The 26,449-nt window shown below is 38.7% G+C and overlaps 3 protein-coding genes across 5 annotated transcripts; all 3 read right to left on the bottom strand.

Annotated features, from left to right (window-relative positions):
• Position 1: 1 nt before the first annotated feature.
• On the bottom strand, positions 2-1,402 carry LOC122969852 (dynein axonemal heavy chain 10-like). Its single transcript, XM_044335857.1, has 4 exons — positions 1,240-1,402; positions 661-818; positions 257-498; positions 2-116 (listed from the first exon to the last, which is right to left on the bottom strand). Exons 2-4 carry the CDS (start codon positions 811-813, stop codon positions 2-4), a joined length of 510 nt encoding a protein of 169 aa, XP_044191792.1. The 5' UTR covers positions 814-818; positions 1,240-1,402.
• A 1,674-nt stretch (positions 1,403-3,076) lies between these two features.
• Positions 3,077-18,043, bottom strand: atp6v0a2b (ATPase H+ transporting V0 subunit a2b). Of its 2 annotated transcripts, XR_006406949.1 has the most exons (21): positions 17,473-18,043; positions 17,008-17,086; positions 16,455-16,552; positions 16,145-16,282; positions 15,937-16,034; positions 14,810-14,936; positions 12,940-13,022; positions 12,743-12,836; positions 11,744-11,956; positions 11,031-11,181; positions 10,363-10,502; positions 10,113-10,270; positions 9,875-9,965; positions 8,500-8,618; positions 8,183-8,393; positions 7,930-8,049; positions 7,693-7,812; positions 7,450-7,567; positions 6,610-6,781; positions 5,879-6,502; positions 5,777-5,789 (listed from the first exon to the last, which is right to left on the bottom strand). XR_006406949.1 is itself a non-coding variant. In XM_044371771.1 (20 exons), exons 1-20 carry the CDS (start codon positions 17,587-17,589, stop codon positions 6,397-6,399), a joined length of 2,553 nt encoding a protein of 850 aa, XP_044227706.1. In that variant the 5' UTR covers positions 17,590-18,043; the 3' UTR covers positions 3,077-6,396. The 2 variants fall into 2 exon arrangements, 1 of the variants encoding a protein (XP_044227706.1); XM_044371771.1 differs by having other exon boundaries at positions 3,077-6,502.
• A 1,921-nt stretch (positions 18,044-19,964) lies between these two features.
• Positions 19,965-26,122, bottom strand: tctn2 (tectonic family member 2). 2 transcript variants are annotated; one of them, XM_044336893.1, is made up of 18 exons: positions 25,947-26,122; positions 25,615-25,728; positions 24,399-24,469; positions 23,657-23,858; positions 23,440-23,540; positions 23,131-23,330; positions 22,902-23,022; positions 22,626-22,779; positions 22,446-22,529; positions 22,225-22,347; positions 22,052-22,126; positions 21,834-21,932; positions 21,601-21,718; positions 21,411-21,514; positions 21,053-21,200; positions 20,742-20,885; positions 20,557-20,645; positions 19,965-20,262 (listed from the first exon to the last, which is right to left on the bottom strand). In XM_044336893.1, exons 1-18 carry the CDS (start codon positions 26,044-26,046, stop codon positions 20,141-20,143), a joined length of 2,169 nt encoding a protein of 722 aa, XP_044192828.1. In that variant the 5' UTR covers positions 26,047-26,122; the 3' UTR covers positions 19,965-20,140. The 2 variants fall into 2 exon arrangements, with proteins under 2 accessions (XP_044192828.1, XP_044192835.1); XM_044336900.1 differs by having other exon boundaries at positions 22,225-22,344.
• Between the last annotated feature and the right edge of the window lie 327 nt (positions 26,123-26,449).

The following is a 26,449-nucleotide window of genomic DNA, read 5'->3' as shown; positions in this document are numbered from 1 at the left end:
CTTAGCATGCTGCCAATTTTTCAATGTCAGCACGCATCTCAAAGTAGGATGACTTCCACTGGTCCAGAACCTGCTTAGCATCCTGCACCTTGGATATGGCCACTTCCCTCTTTTCTCTGTCCGAGACACAGTACATTGTATTCTGACTGACATACTGACATTATAAGTTGGATCTAAATTTAAACTTCATCAAGATCTGAACATTGTTAATAAAGAACAAGTCTGTAAAGGATAATCAGCAATATTGTATCTATACGTGCAGCTCACATTGAAGTGTCTTTCCAGTGTGCTGAGGAAGAGTAAATTATCATCCGATTCCACACGGTATTTAGTAAGTTCAGCAACTGTTCCTTCCAGGGTCTGAAAAGTGCCTGCATCTGCTTTGGTCATCACCTCCAAGATCTTCTTTACCACCGGCTGTTTAAGCTGCTCACTCAGTGAACTCAGGACGGATGTACGCTCCTGCCAGAAAACTATCTCGGCCAAAGGTCCAGGTGCCTGGAAAGTGAATGTTTCAAACTGGATTATGTGTGTTTTATGTTTTCTTCTACCTAATAATTCCTTTTTGAGCTGACAGCGATTGAGTTTCTTGGTAATATGTCAAACATTTCAGCAGCTACATGTGAAGGCCCTGGACAGAATAAAAGGAGGAATACACACCTGTGGCTTCTTGTTTAGCTGCTCCTTAATAACACTGGTAATCTGAGTCTGCCAGTTCATCACACACTGCTCCACTTTCTCTACCATCTCTGGATTAGAAAGCAGAACATCCACCTCTGGCTCCAGGTCTAGCTCAGGGATGTGCAGCGTCATTTGATCTACAATGAAGCAAATGATCTTTAGATCATACTGTTTATTATGAAGTTAATTTTAGTTTCAAATAAGCATGAATTCTTGAATCTAAGGCTCATCTTTTAGCTATTGACCAAATTCCACTCCATTACCACCACCACCCTACCACCCCCTGCATAGAAAAAGGTGTTTTTTTTCTTGTTTTTTTTAAAGAAGCAGATCAGTTTTCACCGATGTTCACATTAACTTCATGGTCTCACACATGAAACTTTTCACATTTTACAGTAAACTAGGTCCCCTAATGGCAGGGACGGCTCAGAATATCTTCAAAAAGTGAGGGGACAAATGAGGAGAGGTTGTTGATCATGTTGCATTTTTTTATATTCATATAGTGAGAAATTCCTGAAATGAAAATAATGAGCCCTTGGTATATCTAATAAAACAAACCTTGAATCTGAAGTTGTTGCAGAGTTGTGTTGACCAGTCCCAAAAACTTGGTCGTGCGGTTGAGCAACTCATCACGAATCGTAAATAGCTCACTTGACTTCACTGGACTCTCCTTATCAGCCTCTCCATTGGTCTCCTCCTGAGGAGAAGCTGCTTCACTTTGATACCCATATCAAATATCAAATATCTGGTGGACAGTAATTGCTGGTATGTATATTTGACAAGAGACACAATGAAAACATACATCCTGCATTTTTTATTCAGAAAATCTGAAATTTTTGATATAGAAATTTTAACTCCTGGACCCAAATTTGACCACTTTGGGTCCAGGAGTTCTCAAGGTCTGAGTCTCTGTCTTTTCCCCTTCCTGAAGTTATTAAAGGTTGAAAGCTAGTTAGGTCATGGTAACGTTACAGTCACGTCTTATCCACATGAATGTAAGTGTAGCCACCACTGAGATTCAAAATACAGTACTTAAAGATCTCCTATTTTCCTATTTAAGTGGACCAGAGCTGGCTCCAAACTAGTTGTGATGTCACAAATCACGCTGGTAGGCCCACCCCTTAAAATTGGATTTTCAATGAGCACAGAGAAACTTTCCACTTTCAGCAGACGAATGTGAAAACAGCCTTCAAGTGTCAAACTCTGCACACACATCATTCTGGACAGAGAAGCTCAAACATCCAACTGAAGGAACAAGAACAAAAGCATATTTTTGAGTGGAGGGCAACTTTAAACCTGCTCACACATTAGCCAACTTACCAACAGGAATTTCAACTTCAACCTCCTCCTCTCTAATACTTTTGAAAAACAGAAGACATGATGTCGAGCCTTCCTCGGAGACAACGCTGAAATAATGGATAATTTTCTCTTCTTCTTCTCCATCTCCCCGACTGAGCAGTTTGTCGAAACAGTCAAATTGTAAATTGAAACCGGCGCAAACAGGCTGGAAGGCAGTTCCATGATGGTGTATGGATAATTTAGTCCCAGAGTAAAGACCGGAAGGCAGCCGGCTGACCACTCTACACTTGATGAGAGTTTTGGTGATGAAGAATCTGAAACCTTGATACTTTTTTCATGACTCAGTTGAAAATTTAATGTTGAAACATTATACTATTATTGATCCAGTCAAACCTGCATATCAATGTGATATTATTAATTAAATATCACAGTTGCTCATCCACTCATTTTACACATGGGGTTCAGTTTAATCATTACTGGGAGTACTGCTTAGCCTGTTACAACAGTTGTATAACGTCTTCTATATCTTTGTCAAGCCTGAGAAAATTATCCTTGCAACATCATCAGGGTTGGAGACTTCAAATCGCATACAGAGAGCCTGTGATACAAACAGGATGTGGTTGATTGTTTCACAAAATAGCATTACAGGAAATGTGGCATTCAGTTTTTTCTGAGCTCAGGATATCTGGGCCTTTGCTGCAAAGATTTTGGCCATTAATTTTTTAATCCATCTTGTGAACCCCCCAACTTTGAGGAAGTGCAACACTAAATTGCTGTAATGACTCTTTAAATGGCATGAACAGTATATGGCTTAACATGACTGGCATTCAAGTCAGTTTTCATCAATAAATCAACAGATTAACAGATCATCATTTAATAATGAATAAAATAAATAAATAAAAAGAATTAGATAATTGACTTGAAAATGGTGGGAAAGTAAATTAAACACAAATTAAAAATTGGTCAATTTAGCTTGCTGTATCTAGCTTGTTGGTTAGATTTCCTCTGAGGGCATTATTATAATATATCAGAGACTGCTGTTAATGGGATGGTGTTTTGGTAATTAATAAATAACTGATAAGGCAAATGACAAAAATCACTTGATCAGCTGGTTTAATTGACAAATCAATAATCAGTTAACAAATCAGAAATCAAACAAATAGATGAGTGACTGTTTTGTGACAACAGACTTGATAAAAATCATACAAAATGTGTTGTTTATAGCAATCCCTCCCTCCAGTATACTGCACTGAGGCTTTAACATGTTGTCCAAATTGTTTGTGGGTGTTTCCACTTCATACAAATCAACATAAAGCAACATTTAAAAAGCACAAAGGTCACTTTCAGATTGTACTTTTAAAAACAAAACACTTACTGCACACAATATGTAAGTTAATGAATGAGAAATGCAGTTATGGGCTTTGGGAGGGAAAAAAACAACTCAAACAAATACAGTTTATTACTGACATGTCATATCTAACCATTGCCATAGTCAGAAAGCAGTGCTAAACCTAATCTCATGGAGTCAGTACTGAAAACAACTAGCTAACTCCTCCACTGCTTTCATAAGGTGCTGGATTGGTGTGGAAATTTCTAACTTGGTTTACAGTTACATTGTCCTCAACAGCACAGTTGCCTCAAGACATACGTGTATATACAGTATATGCCATACAGACTGTTGGTCAAACATGAAAGTAGCAGGCCAAAGCTGAAGATTTTTTGTCAAAACATTAAGAAGCTGGAGTGTTTGTCAATGGGGATAAAATAGCTGATAATATTACAATTAATGGCAAGATTAGGCCTGTGTTGGAGAAATTACGATACCCCCTAAAACAACCCGTAATACAATTTAGAGTTAACAAAAGGCAAATCATGGCTCATCAAACATCCCTGACCCTCTAAAAACAGGGACTGCCAGTTATGTCATAATTTCTGACACCATCTGGTCCTAACTTTCAGAAATGTATGGAAAATTATGCTGCCAGTGAAAAAGTGCAAAACATCTCAATAATGCAATGGTGACAACGGTCAACTCTCCTTCCCTTAACGAAAAATTCAAACACTAATTCCATATAACAATACTTCAAATTCACAAATTCAGCAGATACTACTAATGCCAGATATTAGTACATTCTTCAATCTTCTCTTATAACATTTAATACAGGCCAACCGCTGTGTCAAATAGAATATAGGATATTTATAATCTTAATTATCTGTCCAGTCACAATATAAGGGGCTCCTGACAAGCTGTCAACAAATGAATGATACAAGTTTTCAATACAAATTGTACAGCAAGTGACGCATAGGCAACACTGTGAATGCATTAAAGCACTTGGGTCAAAATAACATTATTAGATCCCCTCCAGTAACATTAATGACATCTTGACAAAACACAGCTAGCTGCTAGTAGGTCCACCCCTTAAAATGGGATTTTCAGTGAGCACAGAGAAACTTTCTAGTTTCAGCAGACGAATGTGAAAACAGCCTTCAAGTGTCAAACTCTGCACACACATCATTCTGGACAGAGAAGCTCAAACATCCAGCTGAAGGAACAAGAACAAAAGCATATTTTTGAGTGGAGGGCGACTTTAAACCTGCTCACACATTAGCCAACTTACCAACAGGAATTTCAACTTTAACCTCTTCCTCTCTAATACTTTTGAAAAACAGAAGACATGATGTCGAGTCTTCCTCGGAGACAACGCTGAAATAACGTATAATTTTCTCTTCTTCTTCTTCATCTCCCCGACTGAGCAGTTTTTTGTCGAAACAGTCAAATTATAAATTGAAACCGGCACAAACTCGCTGTTTGATCCATTTCACTCGTAAATTGTCGTGGACCATACTCGTTAATTATAATTAGTTAACTTGAAAACAGAGTAGTAAAACATTTCTTTCAGGTTAACCTGTCGCAATTTGAAGCTAGTTTTAATAACTAGGGTTGTAGCTTAGCAGTTCCACGTTGCCTTGGCAACCATCAATGGTTTGACAGTGTGGGTAATTCATTCCCAGAGTACAGGCTGGAAGGCAGTTCCATGACGTTGTATAGATAATTTAGTCCCAGAGTAAAGACCGGAAGGCAGCTGGCTGACCACTCTACACTTGATGAGAGTTTTGGTGATGAAGAATCTGAAATCTTGATACTTTTTTCATGAGTCGGTTGAAAACTTAATGTTGAAACATTTTACTATTATTGATCCAGTCAAACCTGCATATCATTGTGATATTATTAATTAAATATCACAGTTGCTCATCCACTCATTTTACACATGGGGTTCAGTTTAATCATAATTATCTGTCCAGTCACAATGTAAGGGGCTCCTGACTAGCAGTCAACAAATGAATGATACAAATTTTCCATACGTGGAATGTTAAATTGTACAGTAAGTGACGCATAGGCAACACTGTGAATGCATTAAAGTAAAAATCATATCCCATTGACATTCATCTTTAATTCTGTTGCAACATTTTAAAATATAATAAATTAAAAAAATAATTCTGTAAAAGTATTTACATCTCATCACACTCCTGCCCGGGCACTTTTCAATACCAAAAAGTCACAGGATCCTTAGCAGTGTTTTGGTACCACAAAGTAAGAATACAAGGGAAACTGAAGAATGGTACAGTATGCTGTCATTTGGTTGTACTTCTTGTAAGGCAGTCAGTGCAACAGAAAGTTGAGCAAAAACTACATGTAATTGAAAGGTGGCTCGCTATCAGGCGTATGGAAACCACAACTGCCAAAACTAAAACTCAGTGGGGGCGTGGCAACATAACTGCATTAAAGGATACAATTATGCCAAAAATAACTGGATCCAGAAAAAAAAAAAATCGATGGATACAAAATTATTTTTTTCAGATCTTCTTTTATCTTTTATTACTATCAGCCAATGCCAACATCTCTCCTAACAAGTGACGTCTGTGTAGACACAGCTTGGGGTCATTCGTTTACTTATTACTTTATCTTTTTCACTTATTTATTCTTAGTTTGGCAGGTGTGGTTTCCCGTTCAGGTCAACAACCAATAAAGCCTCATAAGAAAACTGACGCTTTTAGGTATGGGAGTTAGATTTTAAATTTGAGCCTCACAGTTCAACCTGACAAAATATCCTGCAGTGAAGCATACTGATCTCGATACAAAGTACAAATACCCTGTGTTACATAAATTTAGACTACGAAAAACAGTAATTTTTCAGCAGTACACTCTGTACTGGTTGTGTTCTTTGAACTGTTGGGAGGGCAGCTTGTTGAGGTCCTTCGACGTTTGTGAAGCTCACAATAAATTGTTTTCACATGACAAATTTTTAAAAAAGGTGAAAAGAAAAAAATCTAAATCAGCTTGTGACATCACTGGCATGTTTTGGCTTTGTTTACCACCTAACAGTATTACCAGACAAGCCCCTTCACAGTAAGCCATCATGCTCCTCCTAACCCGGGCTCAAAGCTGGAGGGCAGTAGAGCAAAGGAAAAGGGGCAAAACTTGACTCCAGCTCCACTGTAGAATTTATTCTGAAACTCCACCCTGAGGAAGAAACAAACAGCTGCTGTGAACATAAAAACACTGAAATAACTGAAAGCAATTTGGCTTTGTCTATGACAAGGACTCTAGTGATTATTGTTATATTTTACCAGTGCAGCCGGAGGGCGTGAAGGAATGCAGAAAGACCCTCCATCACCAGGAGGATGGACACAGTAAGCACGGCAAACAGGCCAAACACTGGAACTAGGAATAAAACCCCGAGTCTGGTGTCCATCCTTAGTCCTACTCGCATCACCATGGCCCACAGCACCTCTGATAGCTCTGTGCAGAGAAAAAGAGCATATGCACCATCTTTTTAGAGGATTACAGCCAACAAGGGTATGTTTCGGTTACTAATATTGTGAGTCAGACTGATCTCAGGCCCGTCACTGGTGTAAATTTGTTGGGTTTGATCTAGGCTGCTATTAATTAATTAAAGACTAAGTTGTTTTTTCCGTACAAGTCATTCCAGGAATTTGACTAGATATGACCTACTGACATTTAGTCAAAGTCTAAATTCAAGTCATATTGACAAAATGGCTATAGTGCACACAAGGTTATATACAAATATTAGAGAGAAATATTGAATGGCTGTTTCATTCTGCCTCCTTAAAACAGCCCTGTAATAAATTTTCCATTTATTTAGTTTGTTGTGCCAAAGGAAATAAATTCAGTTCAGTAAACCATGAAATACAGTGAACGGGCATATTTTAAGATGTTCTTACATCCAGTCAAAATGTGCTTTTAATGAGGAATTTTCCCATTGAGGTGTAGCAAAAGAAAGAAAAGAGAGAGAGAACAAAAGAAAATAAAACTGATTATCATACCATCAGTATACTTAATTAGGCTACTCTGAAGTAATTTACTTATTTTGCTTTCAGTGTGTGCTAGTACAGGTTTGAAGGAGGGACAAACTACCTGTGTTTTCTACTGCAAACCATTGTACTCACGGGCATGTGCCAGGCTCAGAGCCCAGAGCCTTAGGTAGGAGGCTGTGTTGGAGATGCATCCCAGGCAATACTCTATAGTATGGATGGCCTGATGCAGGAACTCATCTGCAAGGTCAAACTTTTACAACAACAAAAGCAAAACTCAGCATCACAGACAGAAACCAGAAAAACATTAGCAATGCTTGCCATTAAACAGATATTTAAGATTAATAGCTAAATATCTAGATGTCGTGCTGTGCTGACCTCCTCGCTCTGGAGCTCTCCACTAGAGGAGAGATCACTGTGACTGCTGCCCTCCTCCATGTCATGAGCCCTCATAAGGCAGAGCTCCTCTTCACTGTTACGCCTCACGCGCTCATATCCCTGAGAAAACATAGAGCAGCTAATCAGATCTGCATATTTACAGCCACAGAACAAATATATTTCACATCTACATATTTCCATCCATTCACAGGCAAACATGCACTTCAAAACCCTCACCCTGTACATTCCTAAGCGGTGGCTTCCATTTTGAAGCCAATAAAGGTAGAGTGGTTTCCCCAGGAGTAAGACAGGCACTGAGAGAACGGCTATGACCACCAGAAATACTTGCAGGCCAGTCTGGAAGGAGCAAAACAACATTGCGTAATACTGTTATGATCAGTGACATTTGTAGTCTGTTTTAAAGCAGCGTTACACGTCATCTGTTCAGGAAGAACACTGATATTCATGCAGATTTAAATGAGCTTCTCACCTGTCCTGGGTAGAGGGGCTGCACTGCATCACTTTGCATGAGGAACATGTTTATGAAGTGAATGAGGATGCTCGGGGCGTGCCTGGAGTCCTTAGCAGAGTAGGCAAGCCACTTGTATATTATCATGAACACCAGGTAGCCAAATAGACACAGCAGGAACAGGAGCTCCGGGAGGAAAACCAAGTACAGGTTGTACTTCTTCCTAAAGTGCCTGTAATCATGATGAAAGTAAGGCAGGCTATTAAGTACTACAGCATGACATTTAACATTAAGCTCTTTACAATATAAAAAAAAATACTTGAAATTCCAGTACTTACAAATGGTTAAAAGTGCTGAGGATGACCCCGAAGCTCATGTGTATGATGCCCACTATCACTGACATCTTCATCTTATAGGAGTTTAGAAATGTAAGTCGGTTGGATGCCAAGTTCCAAATCTGTACAATGGAAAGATTATATATAAGGTATTATACAATGGGTCATTTCTAGCAAACAGCATGACTGATAAAAAGATGAATTCCTGCACTGTTACTTAAATCCCATAAAGCAAAGCTAGCTGCATTTTGTCAAGATGGCATTAATGTTACTGGAGGGGATCTAATAATGTTATTTTTACCCAAGTGTTTTAACAACTTCAATTCCAGGCAATCAACCTTATTTATGTTCCATGCGAGAGTAACATTACCACTTATCAAGCACAACTACGGTTTATAATAGTGATGCACTGATCCAATTTACTGTATCAGCACAGATACAGACCTTATTAAAAGCATCAACCAGACAGGACAGCTCCACATGAAATGCTATTTCATAATCCTTGTTGTTAATATACTAATGTAATAATATTTTATCAAGACATTTTTATAAACCTTCTCAAAGAATATGATTGACATTTCACACAGCCTGAAAAGAACCGTAGGGTATGACTTTTGGTTACATCTACGTTTCCTTACACATAAAAGATGATCCTAACCAGTTCCACACACTGAGGATTACACATTTTAAAACTGCCTTGGCATCACCCTGAGTTTGAGAAGAAGTATCAGGACAGAAAAGGTGCCGCCTGTTTATAGTTCTTCAGCTGGAATTCTAGTACAATATAAAATGCTTGTAAATGTTTTTTATTACTGTTGTTTTATTGTTGCTATGATTTAATACTGCAGACATTCAAATTTCCCACTGAGACAATAAAGTCTATCTCATCTTATCTTATCTTATACTTAGTCGGTGTATTTCAGAATCTGACAGGAACAATGTGCAATTCCTGTAATTTATGGAAGGTGTGTCCTCCACTAATCAGAAAGTCGGTGGTTTGGTCCCCGACTCCTCCTGTCTGCATGTTGAAGTGTCCTTGGGCAACCTGATACTGAACCCTAAGTTGCGCCAACACCCTACGTGGTGACACATTACTAACAAGGTCTTGTGTTACTCATTATATCTGGTCAGGGTTTATACCAACTGTTGTGGTAACCAGGGAGCTAATTAGCATTTTATAGATTTGGCTATTACACGTACATACAAAACTATGCTTATGTTACATGAACATGTCCTGGTGACAGAATACACAGTGTTTTTTTACTGTGATGTGTGTGAGTTTACAAAGTACCACAATGAGAGACAGTCTTTGTAAATGTGGTATTACATGAGACATCATGTCATAAATCATGACAAGGCTTCAATATTCTCCACTTACCGGGTCAATTCCCAGAGGGTAGGGTCCTTTGAAAACTCCTGTGACATTTGGATCCAGAGTAAGCAAATGATTCCCACGGATATCTTCTTCCCTGTTAGTTACAGATAAGACCATGAGTATGTCAATGTATGTCAATTGGCTTTTCATCAAATTCACTGCCAGCAAAACTTGTTCTGCTTGGTCTGCTTAACTGTTTTTTACCATTACAATGAAATCCTTCTTGTCATGAAGTACTCACTTCCACACACTAGCATTGATCATGGCGTTCACACTCCATCCAGAACCAAAGATGTTCAGGGACTTTGAGAAACAGTCGTTGTATATCAAGCCAGTGTAGATGGAGAACAGACCCATCATCAGGATGATGTAACGGCCCTCAAAGAATGTGTTCCAGATCTGCATGTACACATCAAAATGACGCAGTTATACTTTCGACATACTGAACGCTCCGCGCTGGCATTTGTTGGGATCCGTAAGTACTCACTCACCTCATTTCTAGTGTTTTTAAGTTTGCGGTTGTTCTCGTACAACACCATCCAGAAGGCAAACAGAGCCATGATAGCTCCATGACCCAGGTCCCCAAACATCACAGCAAACAGGAACGGGAAAGTGATGATTGTGAAAGGAGCTAAAAATTAGTGGGAGGGGGGAAAAAAGAGTCAAGACTAACGTTACATATAAAGTGAAGCATTTCTCAAAACAAAGTTTTACAGATATAAAGAAATTAAACAGGATTTTAAAATCTTGCAAAAGCACAGGCCTCAAAACAAAATAACCTGACCTAAAATAAATTAATTATATAATTGCAACTGCCAAGTTAGTGTAAGTTGAACAAATGTGAAGCATAACAAAAGATGGAAATACATTTGAGAGGGAATTTGAGGCGTTTCACTCAACGTAACCAGAACTCACACTTAGTTCTGGCTTACATTGCAGGAATCACAGGTATGACAGAATTACAATAAAAACATCTTACAATTGTGACTCTGTGAATACTGATACACTGACTTATGACCTGTTAAAGTCTTCATATTGTTAGCTTTACACTTTAGTTTGGCCCATGGATATTTTATTTTTGTGCCTCATCTGATGATGCATGTGTGCACATACAGAGAGGGAAAAAAAATTTACAAGAAAGGAAAAGGATTCCACTTACCAGGGTTAACCTCTCTGTAGCTGCCCACTCCATAAGCGTCCACGATGTTTTGGAAACCAGAGGTAAATTTGTTGGTCCTGATCAGGGTGGGGGGAGTGTCGTTGGTGGGGATACGATTGACAAAGGAAGGAACTGTCGCTCCACTTTTTCTCTGAAATATCAAATCAAGATGTCAGCATCAACTACCATCACCAAAATGTCTTGAGACAGAGACAAGAAGGAGCATTCAAATGCAAAAAATAAAATAAAACAAGAAAAAGACAGTAGATATAAGGCCCCTTTGTGGTTAAGCAGTTTTGTCATCATGTATTCATTTAACAACCAGTTGTGGTCAACTGTTGAATAAACATCTGTAGGAACAGTAATCCTGTGTGTGTGTCTTTTTATTTCAATATCCCAAATGCCTTCTGTCCTCCACACAGTGGCCTTACAGTGCTCTCACCAAGTCATGTTTTTCTTAATCTTAAAACAAAGAGGGCAAAGTAAGTTCGATCCCTCTGAGAGTACTTGCTTTTACAATAACAACACCCGAGTTTATAAAGTAACTGCCCTGGTTAAGTAAAAGAAAAACAAAGCCTGGAGTGTCAAAAATAGAATAATCTTTGATATTTCAATTTTGTCTTTTCTCATGTACACTGCTCTGTGTGTGTGAAATATTCAATAAATTAATTGTTTAAAAAAAAAAGGGAAAAAAAAAGAGAGAGTCTCCTCACCGATCCGTCTTCTAGGGCTCTCCGCAGGGTGGGAATGTCATTGACAGGACACCACACCTCCGCAATCAGACACTTGTTGGTAACATCAAAACTGCACAGGTTGAGAATATAGTAGATGGCTTTCATCTTCTTGACCTGGATGACCCAGGTGTAGACAGATTCTGAAGCCTTGATCAGGACCTGTCTTAGGTAGTCCTCTGTCCTATGAAGCACCTGGACACAATAGGAGATAAATAAACTATTTGTGAAAGTATATTAGAAAGAGATACATTACAAAACTTTATTTTAATTTCATGTCTATGATTATATGGAGCACACAAAAATGTAAACATAACGTGTTTACATTTTCAACTAGAGGCGTGTGTGTGTGTGAGAATGAGAGAAACAACAAAGAGAGTAGGAAAGCAGTCAAGAGAGGAGAAAGGATGAAATAAAGTATGCATGTAAAAAAAAAAAAAAAAAAAAAAAGAAAAGAAACAACAGCCCAACTTTCAGCTGAGGCCTCACGTTGATCATGTGCTAAAAGTGGGTGGGTCAGGTGCATTTCTATTTTTCAGTCACAGTGGTTTAAAGCTACCAAATGATCCACACTGAAATGCCCCAGACAGAAACCCAACCGGCCGTCTAACTGCCAGCATCGGCTCACTGCTTGAGTTAATCTTTTAAAAAATAAATCAGCCATTTATTTTGTTCCTAGGCTCTTTGTTCTCTGACTATAAAAAAGCTGGTTAAAAAGGAGAAATCCTCACCAGATATAACATAAACGATTAACTGAACACAAGATTTTTTTTACAGGCTTGCTTTGGAAAATGTATTCCTTAATCTTTCAGCCCACCACAAAAAAAACAAACATCTAAAGATATTTTAACCCATCTAGCTTGTATTTTAACAAGGTCGTGATAGTAAAGACATTCACAAGTAAACCTTTAGTGAATGACGAACAGACCAAACCATGTTTTCTGTCACCAACTGCCTAAAAAAGGTACTTGTGAGACGTACTGTGTGCAGGTCTTGAATGCGAGTTCTCAGTCCTTCCACAACATCATTCCGTTCCTCGTTGCTACTAGGATATGGATACAAGTGACAGTGGTAGCTATGGGGGAAGAAAAACAGATATTGTCCCTTTTTAACTTTTTTTTTTGCAATTAATTAATAGAGCCACCATGAGATTGGATAACATATTGCGGAATAATTACCAGTCACAAATCTTCTTCACTTTCTGGCCAATTTGGTCTCCCCAGTAAGAGATCAGGAACACCACACTTTTGGTAGGCTCACCCTACACATAGAGAAGAAGAGGAAGAGTTTATACAAGTAATTAGACATAACTGCTCCATTGATGATAAAAAAAAAAAGATGTGTCATTTTTGGCCCAAGGAAGTTTTCAAGTGATGTTTCATACAACAAAAAAACACTCACTCAGTAATAAAACAAAAGATACATTTATATTTGTTTGAAACTGCACCAAAACAAAACTGAAAAGCACTTTTGGAACAGTGGTTACGTTTACATGCACACTAATATTCCACTATTATTCCGAATATGACAATATTCGGAATCTGATACGGGTCATGTAAACAGCATGTTCCATTTGGATATTCCGAATAAGGCCTTATTCCGAATGTAGCATTTTCCGATTAAGACGTGGGATATGCTGGTATTATTCTGATTTTAGGAGCATTCCTTGGACATGTATACAGCTCATTTGGGGTTTTTACCACAGATTGTGACACACGGCCTCTCGCCTGTTCACCCCTGCGCAGGCAAAATGACATATGCTGGAGCAGGAAGGCAGACGGAGGAGAGGAATGAGAGGAGAGTGAAGAGCTGTTCAGGGAGAGCTGGAAAAGCAGAGTGCGCCTTCTCCGAGACAGGGATGGAGGGGTTTGGTTATTATCCTGACTCATGGTGACAACTCGGTGTGATGCACCAGAAACACGTAGCAGTGTAGTAAACATCATGGGACAACCTAGGTACCGGATGTGCCTGTAACTATAAATTTACACCTCGCTGCTTTACTTCACTGCCTGCAGAGATCTTGTGATTCCTGTTCCCACTGGAGCAGAAGGAAACCCTGAAAACCCTCTGCATGTAAACAGGAATATTAGTGGAATATTCATTTTCATTAGCCATGTAAACAGCTTAGTAGGAATCTTGTCTTTTTCAGGGGCAAGGGCAAAAACCGGAATATTTTGTGCATGTAAACAGTTATTGTCTCTGCATTTTCCTGACTTTCCATCAGTCGAAGTATGTCCTGACATTCCATTAGTGATCAGTCGCAGCCTGGCATGTTTAGTCTGCCTTCTAGTCAAGTAACGGAAATGGATAAGTGCATTAGTGCCATCTCAACACAAACAGACAAGGATCACAGCACTGACTGTTTATGAAAACAGTAAGAAAGACTAGAATCCAGACTTAAAAACAGTGTCGTCGCTGTTGTTTTCAATTCTGTCCTGTTATTTGGCAAATTTATATTTGGTCAGAATTTCATGTCATTCTTTCATTTCTGTCCACAAAACTCTGCCCTCTGAACTGTTTGGTAACAATCTTGACTGTGGCAACACTACACAAACAAGAAGTGACCATCATATTTTGATATTTTTTAGTGATATTTTTACACAACGTAATTTCAAGAAAGTCTAGACTATTTTTCTGTGATGTTGTTGAAATCAACATTTTTATCAAAATGTTGAAAATACAAACTTTTATATTTCACTTATATTTTTATTTTACTTTCTAGATGTAAATTGTGGCTTTAAACTTAAAGGATTTATGTATATCTCCTTACAAATGGTCCCCACCACACATAAATGTTGATCTTATCAACAAACATTATTGAAATAAGAGATTATTGATTAGTCTCACTAAAGTTCTTCTTACTGTGACACGGATGACCAACTTGGAAAGTGAGATAAATACAACAGAGCAGATTCATGTTATGCAATTCATGCAATTGTGTCTTTTTCCAACTCTGTTGATACTCTAATCTCACACTGTAATGCAGGGAAAACATAACAAAAGCTATTTAACTTTTAACACTAAATAAATAAGCCTTGAGAAACCTACCGTGTCAGGATTTTCGAGATACTCCTCGACCTCAGCGTAGCTAAGGATGGTGTAGCCTTTACAAACTCTCCAAAGCATCCGCTCAAAGGCCTCGATCTTCACCCTCTGAATAAGCCCAGAAATGAAACTGGAAAAGAATGAGGAGAAAATTCACAAACAGCCCTGCATGTGTGTCTACTAAGGCTGTCACAGACTTTTACTCTCTTCATATAATATTAGCAGCAAGACATATCACAACAATGATATCATTATGCAATCACAATAACCTTAATTAAAATAATATTAAAATCATCTTAAACATTGTTAATGGTTAATCACTTCGTTGCCAAGTTTAAAAAAAACAAACTCTTTTGTGTATTTGCAGAACAAGAACATCCTCACATTTATATTTAAACCATGTGTTTGCATGTGCGAACATCTCCACTGACATGCGTGTGAGCAATCCAGTTAACGTCACAGTGGCTGTAGCTTTGCTATTACAATACTCATGCAATCTTGCACTATTAATGTCACGTTGTGCTTGACTGAACATAATACAAGATGCCTGCTGCAGCTTTTACATTCTATGTTGAAGAGAAGCAAGGATATGCAACTATGAGGTTAGCGGTCTTTTCTTCGAGCTGGTATTGTCGCATTCACAACCAACAAAAACTCACATTCAACAAAATTCTTGTTGTCCTTATCACAAAGTCCACAGTATTCCCCATGAACTAAGTTAACTTCTTAGGATAAGGTTTTGCATGATCATGTTGAAAAAAGAGACTTTTAGTTATTGCAATTTGTTAACCTCTGTGTGTGTGTGTGTGTGTGTGTGTGTATATACACAGTGCATCTGTAAGTGAGAAGAGCAATGGCAGACAGAGAGGACACAGAGAACTTATTTATCAGGAAAACAAAAAAACAACGTGCCTCATTTGAAAATTTGTTTAAATGTAAAGCAGCAACTGTGAAACCCATTTACTGTCTCCTCATATCATTGTGGCTTGAAAATCACACACATGTATTTTCATTTTCAAAATGTCACAACAATTGTGAAAACCGGTATAGCATGACACACTTGGCGCATACTGTCAACTCCACTCACTAAGACATAATGCTGATATAGCTCGAAGAATTTCAGTCCTCACCCCAGTTTGGCTCCTAGCCTCTGCATGCTGCTGTAGTCCATCATTGTGTCTTTTTCTAGGAAGGGAAACTCCTCATACTGTACTTGTAGGGGCTCTCGCTGGAAGTAAAACGAGAAGCGGGTAAGGGAAAGAAGAACAGTTTTCTTTACTATATAAACAAAATGAAAACCTGGGTGTACAGGCTCCAGCTATATTGTGACACACTGACCTCAGCAGTTCTCTGAACAAAACTGCGAGTGATGCGCAGCATGTGTGTGTACTCTTTCAGCTCCAGCAGATTCTTCTGCAATTTCTCTTTATTCCTGGTGACCTCCCCTAACTCAACTTCCAGCCTCTGTAGCTGCTCCTGTGAACACGCACACACACAGAGCCCCGATAACCATAGGTATAACATAATAATAATAGTAATTTATAAAGGTGACAAAGTAAGATTCTGTGTTTTACAAGGAGAAAATATAGCACTATCAAAATATTAAATTCACAAATGATATGTGATAACACATATGCAAATAACAAACCATTATAGCCATGACATGCTTGGGCAAAGGAGCCACTGGGTTCACATCTCCTTCTGGCAGTGAAATGTCTGCTTTCTTGATTTCCCTCAAAAGGTATCCTGTTGAAAATAGACAACAATCTTTTTTAAGATGTTAAAGGTAGGTAGTGTTTTCTTTTGCCTGTGAGACACGAGTTTCACTGCTCAAAAAAAGTTTCCGAGTGCTTTGCCAGCCTTTGAATAGTGCTCGACTGAAGCAGAGTCTGACAGTGAGTTATTCTCTTCTCTTAATCTAATAGAACATGGTTTAGTTAACTAAGGACAGTGTTTCATTCAGCTAAATCTACAACCAGCTGACATTTCTCATGACTGTAGGGTCACTGGCTCTAAATTCAATTCAATGAGAGGGCCTTCTGTGGTAAAATGTGGTTAAACGGCTTTGCTTCAGTCCCATCACTTCTGTGTCCTTACTCCTGTCTGAGGAACAAGAGTTGTTCCCTAAAGCTTGACTAAAACTACTATTACTGTTAACTAATCTCACTATGAATTGTGTATTAGAGATCATAAATCCTTACCAAGGATCCTCTCCATCTCTTCACATTTTTTTATCTCATTGACGTGTTTGCGCTGGAATGCATTAACGCTTGGATTGAGCTGAAACAGGTGCAAGAGACACATTAAATCAACAATTAGATGTTTTTTCAATCTTCATCGAGAAAGTGTGAAATACGCTTAACTATATGTTCAGGATAAATCATCATAAACCATACAGCAAGTACCTGTGCGTGCTGCTTTACAACATTTAAAAAAAACTTTCTTCTGTGAATTACAAACAACTGCCACGTCTGCCTTTTATATAAAGCAAAAGTAAGTGACATGTTACATAAGTTCAGGTGATATGAAAGCTAAAGCGGCAGGTGAAGTTAGCTTGTAAATCGTTACTTCGTCGTGTTTCCTCCTTAGCAAACTCAGCATTTTCTTTCAAAGTGAGAGATAACTTAACTGTTTTTCAGGAGATTTCAAACTGGTCTAAAACTTACGTCTCTGAACTCCACAAGCCCCAGTTCTCCAAGTTCACTGATGCAGTCGTATGCTGACCCAGACTGCAGAAACAGCTGGGCCAAACACATCTCTTCACCTCGGAGCAGAGAGCCCATTTTGACAGTTTGCTGTTATCTGCCGACTGGCTAATATTAGCGAGCTAAATAGTTAGCCGGCTGAGATTCCTGTAAATTATACGTCAACGGCGGCCAGTCAAGTCCCTCTTGGTCCTTTTCATTTTTAGGCTCTTGTGATTAAAATGTATTTAACATGCATGACGCTGACTTTGGTTAGCGTTAGCTATCCTTACAGCAGATGCTGTTCCTGTTAGCTAAAAAAGGCTAGCCGGTGCGCACCGTGTTGTAAATTCCTGGATGAAAATAAATAGTCCCGTTCAAGTTAAATCTGAAGATGTAAGGCACCCGATATTAAGACCACTGGCGTCGCATGTACAAAAATATGGTCTCAACTCTTCTCATAGTTCATGAAGTTTCAGCAGACGTCGTTCGCCAGCTCCATACTCCACGTCACATCACGTCACGTCACGTCGCTTCACACTGTTGATCCTGTTGAATCGACCAACTTCCAGCACAGCAGTCAATGGGCCTTTGACCAATGACCAGCGCCGCCTGGAGTCTGCGCACTACTTACCATTTACACAAAGCGGTGCTGCCTCTAAACCCTTAGCTGTGACTGAACGTGATGTATGCACGCGCAAGGTGTCCACGTTGAAAGTTTTCTGACATAAATCGTCAGCCAGCGCTCACTGGGACTACCAGTCTGTATTAACCCTCATCCCACTAACATATTTAACATACAAGGATTACCCTTTGACTAGGGTCGCCCTGACTGAATTTGTCTAAAGCAAACAATTCCGTTGCAAAAATAAAGCCTCATGGCTGGATTAAATTCTCTTTAATACATCCATGGGATTAACCTGTTAGAAGGGCCCAGAGCAAAAAAATGACATTGGGAACCCTGAGGGTGCAGCATTCTTTAAAGATCCCCTCCAGACATGTTGTAAGATGTATATAAAATACTCTACTTTGAATAATAATTTGTGTCTGATATGGGTTTCCCACAAAAAAAGGCAGGGGGGACTTTAAATATTCGTTTACCTTATCAAACAACAAACCAATTGACAAACAAAATTTGGGAAATTGACGTTTACATTACATGGAAACTATAGAGTGTATATATGATTGTTGACTAAACATTGCAGCAGTTGTATCAGGGGAAAGGTTAGATGTTTCCCAGCATGCATTGTGGTTTTGCAGTTAGTGACGGTCAATTGCAGTGTCTGCCCTTAAACACTGTAGCCACATTTTAGTTGTGAGCCAATCATTTGTGGAATGAATAATGGTCAAGAAAAAAGACACTGGTTGTGAAAACAAGTTTTCTAGTCACATGGTTCTAGGATGTCGGTCTGTGAGTTAACATCAAATTTTGTTTAAACAATCATGGTCAGAGGACAAATACAACTGACTTTAGTGAACACCTTACTCATCCTCTATCACATCACAAGGTTAACATTTGTGGTTGATAGTGACATATCTCAACAACTATTGGATGGATTGCCATGAAATTTACAACATATATTCAAGATCCCTAGAAGATACATTCTAACAACTTTGGTGATCCTCTGACTTTGGTAAAAGGTAGAAAAGGTAAAAGTTTTCACCAATGCTGTGATGTATCAACATCTACTTGATTTATTGGCACAAAACTTGGTAAAGGCATTCATGGTTCCCAGACGATGTATGTTAATGAATTTGCTATCCTCTAAGCCGTTCTTCTAGTGCAACCATGAGGTTGACTTTTTAATTCTGATTGAAATATCTCATCAACTATTGGATGGATTGCTGTGAAATTTGGTTCACACAGTTCATGGTCCCTAGAGGATGAATTGTTATAACTTTGATCTCCTGACTTTTCATCAAATGCCGTCATCTGGTCAAAAAATAATTTTGTCCAATACTTTGTTTTATGACCTGCAAAACTCATGACATTCCCATCAGCCTTAGCTGTACTTTGTGTTACTAATTAGCAAATGTTTGCACACTTACACACTAAACCTGCTAAACATCAACATGCTAGCATTATCATTGTGGGCATTTGTTAGTCTTGTTTCTTTTAAGTAGGACAAATTATGACATTGGAGAAAAGATGAAAATGAGGGTAAACAAGGAGACAAATAAGATATATCTAAGTTTGTCCATCTTTTGGAGCAACTTCACTTTTGCCCAGAAATATCGGGTCATCCATCATACAGTGATGTCAGAGGCAGTGAAGGAGTCTAGGATCATAAGGAGAAACAGCTATGTTATGTTTGGTGTTGTGTGCATAGTGTTGAAACTCAATATTGTGCAAACAAACCGATGGATGTGTCAGATGAGAGGTTTGCACGAGAGGTTTACTCACTTTTCTAACCTATCAATAAGAATGTTGCAGGTTCTGTTGAAGGATTGAGCTTTAAAAGAAAAACTCTTCGTAGAAAAAATATTTTTATTTAAATATGGTGCAGCAACAACTATTTACATTCTCATAAACATATAAAATCTACATAACAATGTAAAATTAAAAAAAGTGTAACACTATTTCAACTCTCACTCTCCTATTACTTCTCCACCTATGTTTCTTCCTCCACATTTTTCTCTATGCTGATTTTTACAGAGAGGCGCTGTTCCACACTTGTCGGATTTGTCTCCATGGATTCCCAAGAACCGAGGCAGCGATGAAGAAGAAAACCAAGATAAGGCCCTTAGCCAGTGACTGAGAATATGGTTCACCTGAGGAAGATAAAGGTAAAATGAGTCGGTAATGTTACTGTCAGCATCCAGTCTCACACATAAGCAGTGTTCCTTGCAGAGTTTCTTGGAGAGCGGAAAGTGAAGCTATAGTGCCACTGCATGCATGCATGCATACACACACACACACACACACACACACACACACACACACACACACACACACACACACACACACCAGAGACAGCACAGGCTACTGACACAAAGTTTTGCTGTAGTAAATGAACAACAAAGAGGTGCAGCAGGAATTAAGGCACCGAAAGATTAAATTCCCACCTGTGTAATACTTGGTGATGGGGAAGGCGAGCTCAGGCCAACATACATCATTCCTGTTACAGTCATACTCTGTGAAGTTGATCTGAAACCTGGGAAACGAAAAATCAGAACAGAGCATCATAATCAAGGTTAGTATCAGTCAGACAGCTCATACAGAAAATATTTCTTGTTGTTTGAGGAAGCACCTGGTTTTTGGTGGCCCAGTGTTTATAGGAATGTCAATAAAGGTGACTGAGGAGGTGATGGGGAACAACTGAGTCTCCATTGGGTCCAAACATGGGGAAACATCACCTCCTCCACACTCCAGTGCCCAGGAGGACAGGCCGTAACTAAAAATGACCAAAACAAGAGTTTCACAACGACTTACCATACTTTGCAGATCTAATAAGAAATTACAACATATGTTGATTTATAAGAATCAACACCGCTACCTGATGTGAGAATATCATGTAATGCATAACATGCGTTGCAATAATTATATTATTTTTATACACACCTGACTTGCAAAGTATGGATATCCCTTTGAGGTTTCCCATCAATCATGCCAGTGGTTACACTCCAAACATGGATATGCAGGTGTGATGGAATCGCAGTGCATGAACTGGTGATGTTTTCCATAGTTGTGCTTGAGTTCATTGTCACAACTAAAATTTATATGTTGAGTTTAACATTTAGTTAGAACCAAAAGAGATAACAGTTTGCTGAATATTGTAAAATTTGCTTTACAAGTTAAAATTACCACAACAATTAACAAATGCATGATCTCATTAGACATACAAAGATGGATTATACAAAAAGAAAACTTGATATATAAATATAAAAAAACATAAACCATAAATAAACCATCTACTTACATTTTATGGTCAACCAGTCTGCCATAGTTAGAGCATCTGGGTTTCCACTCTTTGCCACAAATATGGCTGTAATCAAATCTGCCTGGAGAGAAATAACAGCCTCTCTAGGGGGGAGAAAACATTATATATTTTTTAAATCAACACATAGACATTTTGTAGATTAAAGAAGAACTCATAATGAGCTACTCACCTCAAGAGATTACACTGAGTCAGATTCTGTCGGCTGACGGGTAGCAGGCATCCTGATGTTGAATTCTCCCCAAACAGAACTGGTTTCTTCTCAGCAGTGGAACAGAGTCCATCACTCACTTGTAAGCAAGTAAAAAAAAGGTGTTGAGTCTTTGTAAATTGACATAGTGCACTATTGATCTACATGCATGGAGACAGCCATCAATGAAATTACTTTGACACTATGGGAGTTACCTGGTTTCCAAAGATTGACTGACGTCCTCTGTATTGAGCCTGTATTATTTTCCCGAGTATCCACAATTCCAGCAATAACAGGCCTTCCCACCTGATATCCTGCCATTTCAGATGTGTGTGTGTTAACCACAATAACAGGGTGTATAATGTTTTGTACAAAACCATTAATTTCCAAAACTTGTGTCAGGACAAAGTGTCTTACTGTATCTTGTTCTCACCTGGGTTCCCTGAGTTGGGCTCACCCATGAATTCTCCATTTAGAAACACGGCAGAATACCTTGTAGTTAACACCACTGTAAAGGAGACAGAATGATAAAAAAAAAAATCAAACATAACTAGCAACTGTAACTGGTCTTGAGCCAAATCATGAGCAAGTGTTATGGGGACTTACCACTGTCATTTAAAGTGACAGTCCCAACAGTGCGTGTCAGTTTGATACTTGTGATGCCATTTCCTTTCCAGTAGAATTTGTAATCCAAAGCCAAAGTCACGTTCCCACATACCTGCCCCTCTACTTCAGAGAAATAAAAATAAATAAGTAAACAGACTTCAATATTAAGGTTAATTGTTAACTTATAGTAGCAATGGAACAGGATGTTGAAATCTCCTTACCTGAAGACGCAACTGCATACGTGCTTGAAATAAACTGACTCAAGTCAATGGCCTCTTCATCAGTTACATCCACTGTAACATCACCTGGAGTACATAAAGAAAAATGAAGACTGATGGAGTCACATAGCTCCAGAATATATCACAGCGATGCTACAGTTTGTTTAGCAGGTAAAGACATACCCCCTTGCCCATTCTTCACTTGAATCCCCAAATCTGTTAGTAGAGTCTGTAAAGGAGATCCAGCTGGACAAGACTCTAGTAGGGTTACACATTTGACCTCGAAATCTTTCAAAAATGCTACAGGAGCGTTTTTTACACAGTGTCCAAGAGCCCTCTGTGGAACAGAAATATAAGAGGCATTATTTTTTCCAGCTTTGGCAAAAGCTACCAAACATAATATTATCTCAAAAAAAGCTATTATTGCAATTATTATAAAACATTGTACACATGACTAACCTGGGGAATAGTGAAGTACTGATCATTTAATGTTAAAATGGGACTTCCTTGACTGTAGACATCAGCTGGTGCTGGTGCTGATAAAACAGGCCTTTGGAAGGATGGGCCTGGCTTTGGCATACTAGACAAGTTAAAGGGCAAAACATAAACAATGAAATCACAGCACAAAAAAATAATAACATAATTTAAAAAAAAAAAAACCAACAACATGTATTCAATCATTCCTCACATTGCGTCTCCCTGGTAGAAGAGCCCGAGGTAAGGGTTGTTTTCAGGTGGAGAAGTGACGCATAAAAATGGAGACCAATCTGGGGAGTTTTCAGCAGTCTGCACAGAGCACTGATAGTCTGGAGCTGGAGAGACTTGTCCACCGAAGGGCCCTGGGAGACAGTGGGACTCAAAAAGCTTCAAATCTTCAGTGGAACAGTCCTGTTAAAGCAAAACACAAATAAGACACTGTAGATTAATACAGAGGCAGATATATTGGCCTGAAACTCACTGTTCTCTTGTTTAAAGAATGTAAGAACCATGTAAATACCTTGTCACAGCAGCAGCGTACATCACATTTTCTGAGTGTGAGGTCACAGGGACAAGGGCCCAAGGGTTGGTACACTTGGTTTGGAATGACTGTTTTATTATCTGAAATCAGTCAGATATTTATTGGAAATAGCTCTGATTATTTCAGAAATATTTGAGTGATTGCATGCTTTTAATGAAAGCCCATACTGATGAGATAAGAGTTTCACTTGATTTACCAGATCCGGTGTTAGCAGGAACCAACAGTGCATAAATCTCGGCCTGAATCAGTAGTGATGCCTGAGGTGTGCCGCCCACACAGGCTGACACCTGAAGGATCTCCAGAACACACAGTGGCTTTGAACAGCAGTCTGTGTCTGTCTCATTATCACCACACAAACGCAGATTTTTATCCAGTCGAAGCTGAACTCGAACTGCAGTCTGGGGCACCAAAAATAAAACAAACATGATGAGGCATGAAAGAAAATGCCCTCCGTAAAATAACAGCTCTGTTAAATTAATTGTGGGACATTTATATAACTCTGGAAAAAAGGAGGGGAGCCGTGAAATTCAAAAAAAGTGAGAGAATTTAATCCGCTCAATATGTGGACAAATACAGGAACTAAATAGCACGAAGAACACAGAAAAGGCTGGATCAGCAGCTACTCTGGATTGCTCTTCTGCTGCCTGAGGAGGAACGCCATGCTTGAGATGTGTTGCCAAGTCTGTGTTCTTTATGCCATTTAGTGCCTGTATTTGTGCACATATTGAGCAGATTAAAGTCTCTCATTTTTTTTGCATTTGAGGACTCCCCCCCTTTTTTCCTGAGTATTTTCACTTTGACAAGCAGCTTTCCACTGTTTTCCGCACATTTATATAACTAAAACCCTATATCTACCCTTTAATTACCTCTAAATTTAGCATTATTTCAGCATCCTCCATGCGTGTGATGAAATTACAGTTTAGCGATGAGCTTCTTACCTTCCCAACCTGTTCCTTTGTGAGAACCCACTGCGTTACCTCAGCTTCACATGATGGAGAATCAATGCTTCCTGTAGAAGAAAACAAATAAATCAGTCTGTCCAATCTGTCCAAAATGACAAACGTTTACACAATCACAACGTAGCCACATCTCTCCTTTCATGGGCCTTCAAGAGGGATTTAATCTGGCATCTTAATATTTTCAAACACAACAAGTTTTGTTTTTGTTTTGTTTTTTTATTCAACCTTTCCTTAATCAGAAAAAGTCTCATTGACATAAAAAATCTCTTTTACAAGAGTGTCCTGGCCAAGACAGGCAGCAGCACAATTAACAGGGTAGTAGATATAAAAAAAAAACATATAATAATTTACAATGAAAATAAAGAATAAATTACAAAATCATAAAATCTTAAAATTATTAATCAGTATTCGTTGCAAGTCATCAACATCAGGGATCAAACATGGGCAATATGAGCCAGTCAAAACATCTACAGCCAGATGCGTCTGCCTCCAAGTCAGGAATAAGTCCTGGGAGTGAAGACAATAACTTCCCATACTTTTCTGATGGATGTAGATCTGTAGGGAAGACGGAAACAGACTAAGAATGGCCTTATAAATAAGAATATGTGAATGGTTAAGTCTACGAGTGGACAAGGCAGATCATCCAACCCGAGCATACAAAGAGCAATGTGAGTAAGGGATTTAAGATTTGTAATAAACTTCAGTGCTCCATGGTAGACAGCATCCAGTGCATGTAGGCATTGTGAAGATGCATGTATATAACATCGCCATAGTCCAGCACAGACATAAAGGCAGCAGCAACAAGTCTCCTTTTGACCTCAAAGGAAACGCAAGACTTATTTGTAAAATAAAAACCCAGTTTCAACTTATATTGAGATACAGACTCAATCTCAGAACCCTGAAAAGTGGTGATTGAGTCTGTATCTCAATACAAATATCTAGTAATAGATGATTCTCTCTCTTTTAAGCCTCACATTCAGCAATTAGTGAAAAAACTGAAGCTGAAATTGGGTTTTTATTTTACAAATAAGTCTTGCTCTTCCTATGAGGCCAAAAGTTGAACAATGTATCGGTTCAATTTGTCATATTCTGATATCTGACCAAGGAAACATGACTGAAAACATGACAAATTGCTGACAGATGGCCGTGCTGAAGGCAAATCATCAGAAAAGCTTCACTAATATATTTAACTAACCTGTTGTATTAGATGGAGATACTGTCCTCAGGTTCAGAGAGATGTCCGACGTGTTTCCAAGCAGAAGTGTTGTGACTGTGGGTCCAGTTGCAATGAGATAGGACGGCTGGAAAACTGTTGAACATAATGGTAACATGTCATGTTTACTGCATCCAAGTTTAACTACATAAAACTAATACAAATGTCGTAAGATTAAACGGTAGCAACAGGCTGATAGCACGGTTTTCTTCTTACTCGTTCTTGGCTAGTTGTTTAGTTGTTTAGCTGGGTTTGCTCGCATAACGTTAGATTTCTAAGCTACATGTCAAATTAGGTATAAATTAGGTTCTTACCGACAATGTTTTGGGTGTCAGCCAGAGAAATGAACAATAGAAAATATACAAACTGCCGGGAATTAGACGAAGAAAAGGATTCATCAACCACGTTAGCCATTTGGTCCACTTCAGATCATACAGACAGTTTACATATTTGTAAAGTGTTTGTGATGCCTTGGCAACGCAGAGAACGTTCTTGTTCTGAGAAACACATTTATACTGAAGCAGCAGAGAGCGCCCCCATCTGGTCTGGAGAGGAACATACCTACAGTCTACAGTGTAAGGACGGGTTCACAATTTTTCCAAGTGAGTCAGGTCAAATGAATATTGAAACAGGTTTTTCTTGCTATAATCATTCCTCCTGTTCATACTGATCATTAGAGGATCCCTTCAGAATGCACTTACAATATAAGTGATGGGGGCCAAAATCCACAGTCCTCCTTCTGTGCAAAAATGTATTTCAAAGTTTCTAAGCACTGATATTTTGGGCAGCTCAACAGATTCTCCTTCCACATATCTTT

Source organism: Thunnus albacares, chromosome 2 (genome assembly GCF_914725855.1).
Source record: "Thunnus albacares chromosome 2, fThuAlb1.1, whole genome shotgun sequence".
NCBI classification, from domain to species: Eukaryota; Metazoa; Chordata; class Actinopteri; order Scombriformes; family Scombridae; genus Thunnus; species Thunnus albacares.
Note: the sequence above shows the minus strand (reverse complement) of the source record. Positions and strands in the feature narration are given on the sequence as shown.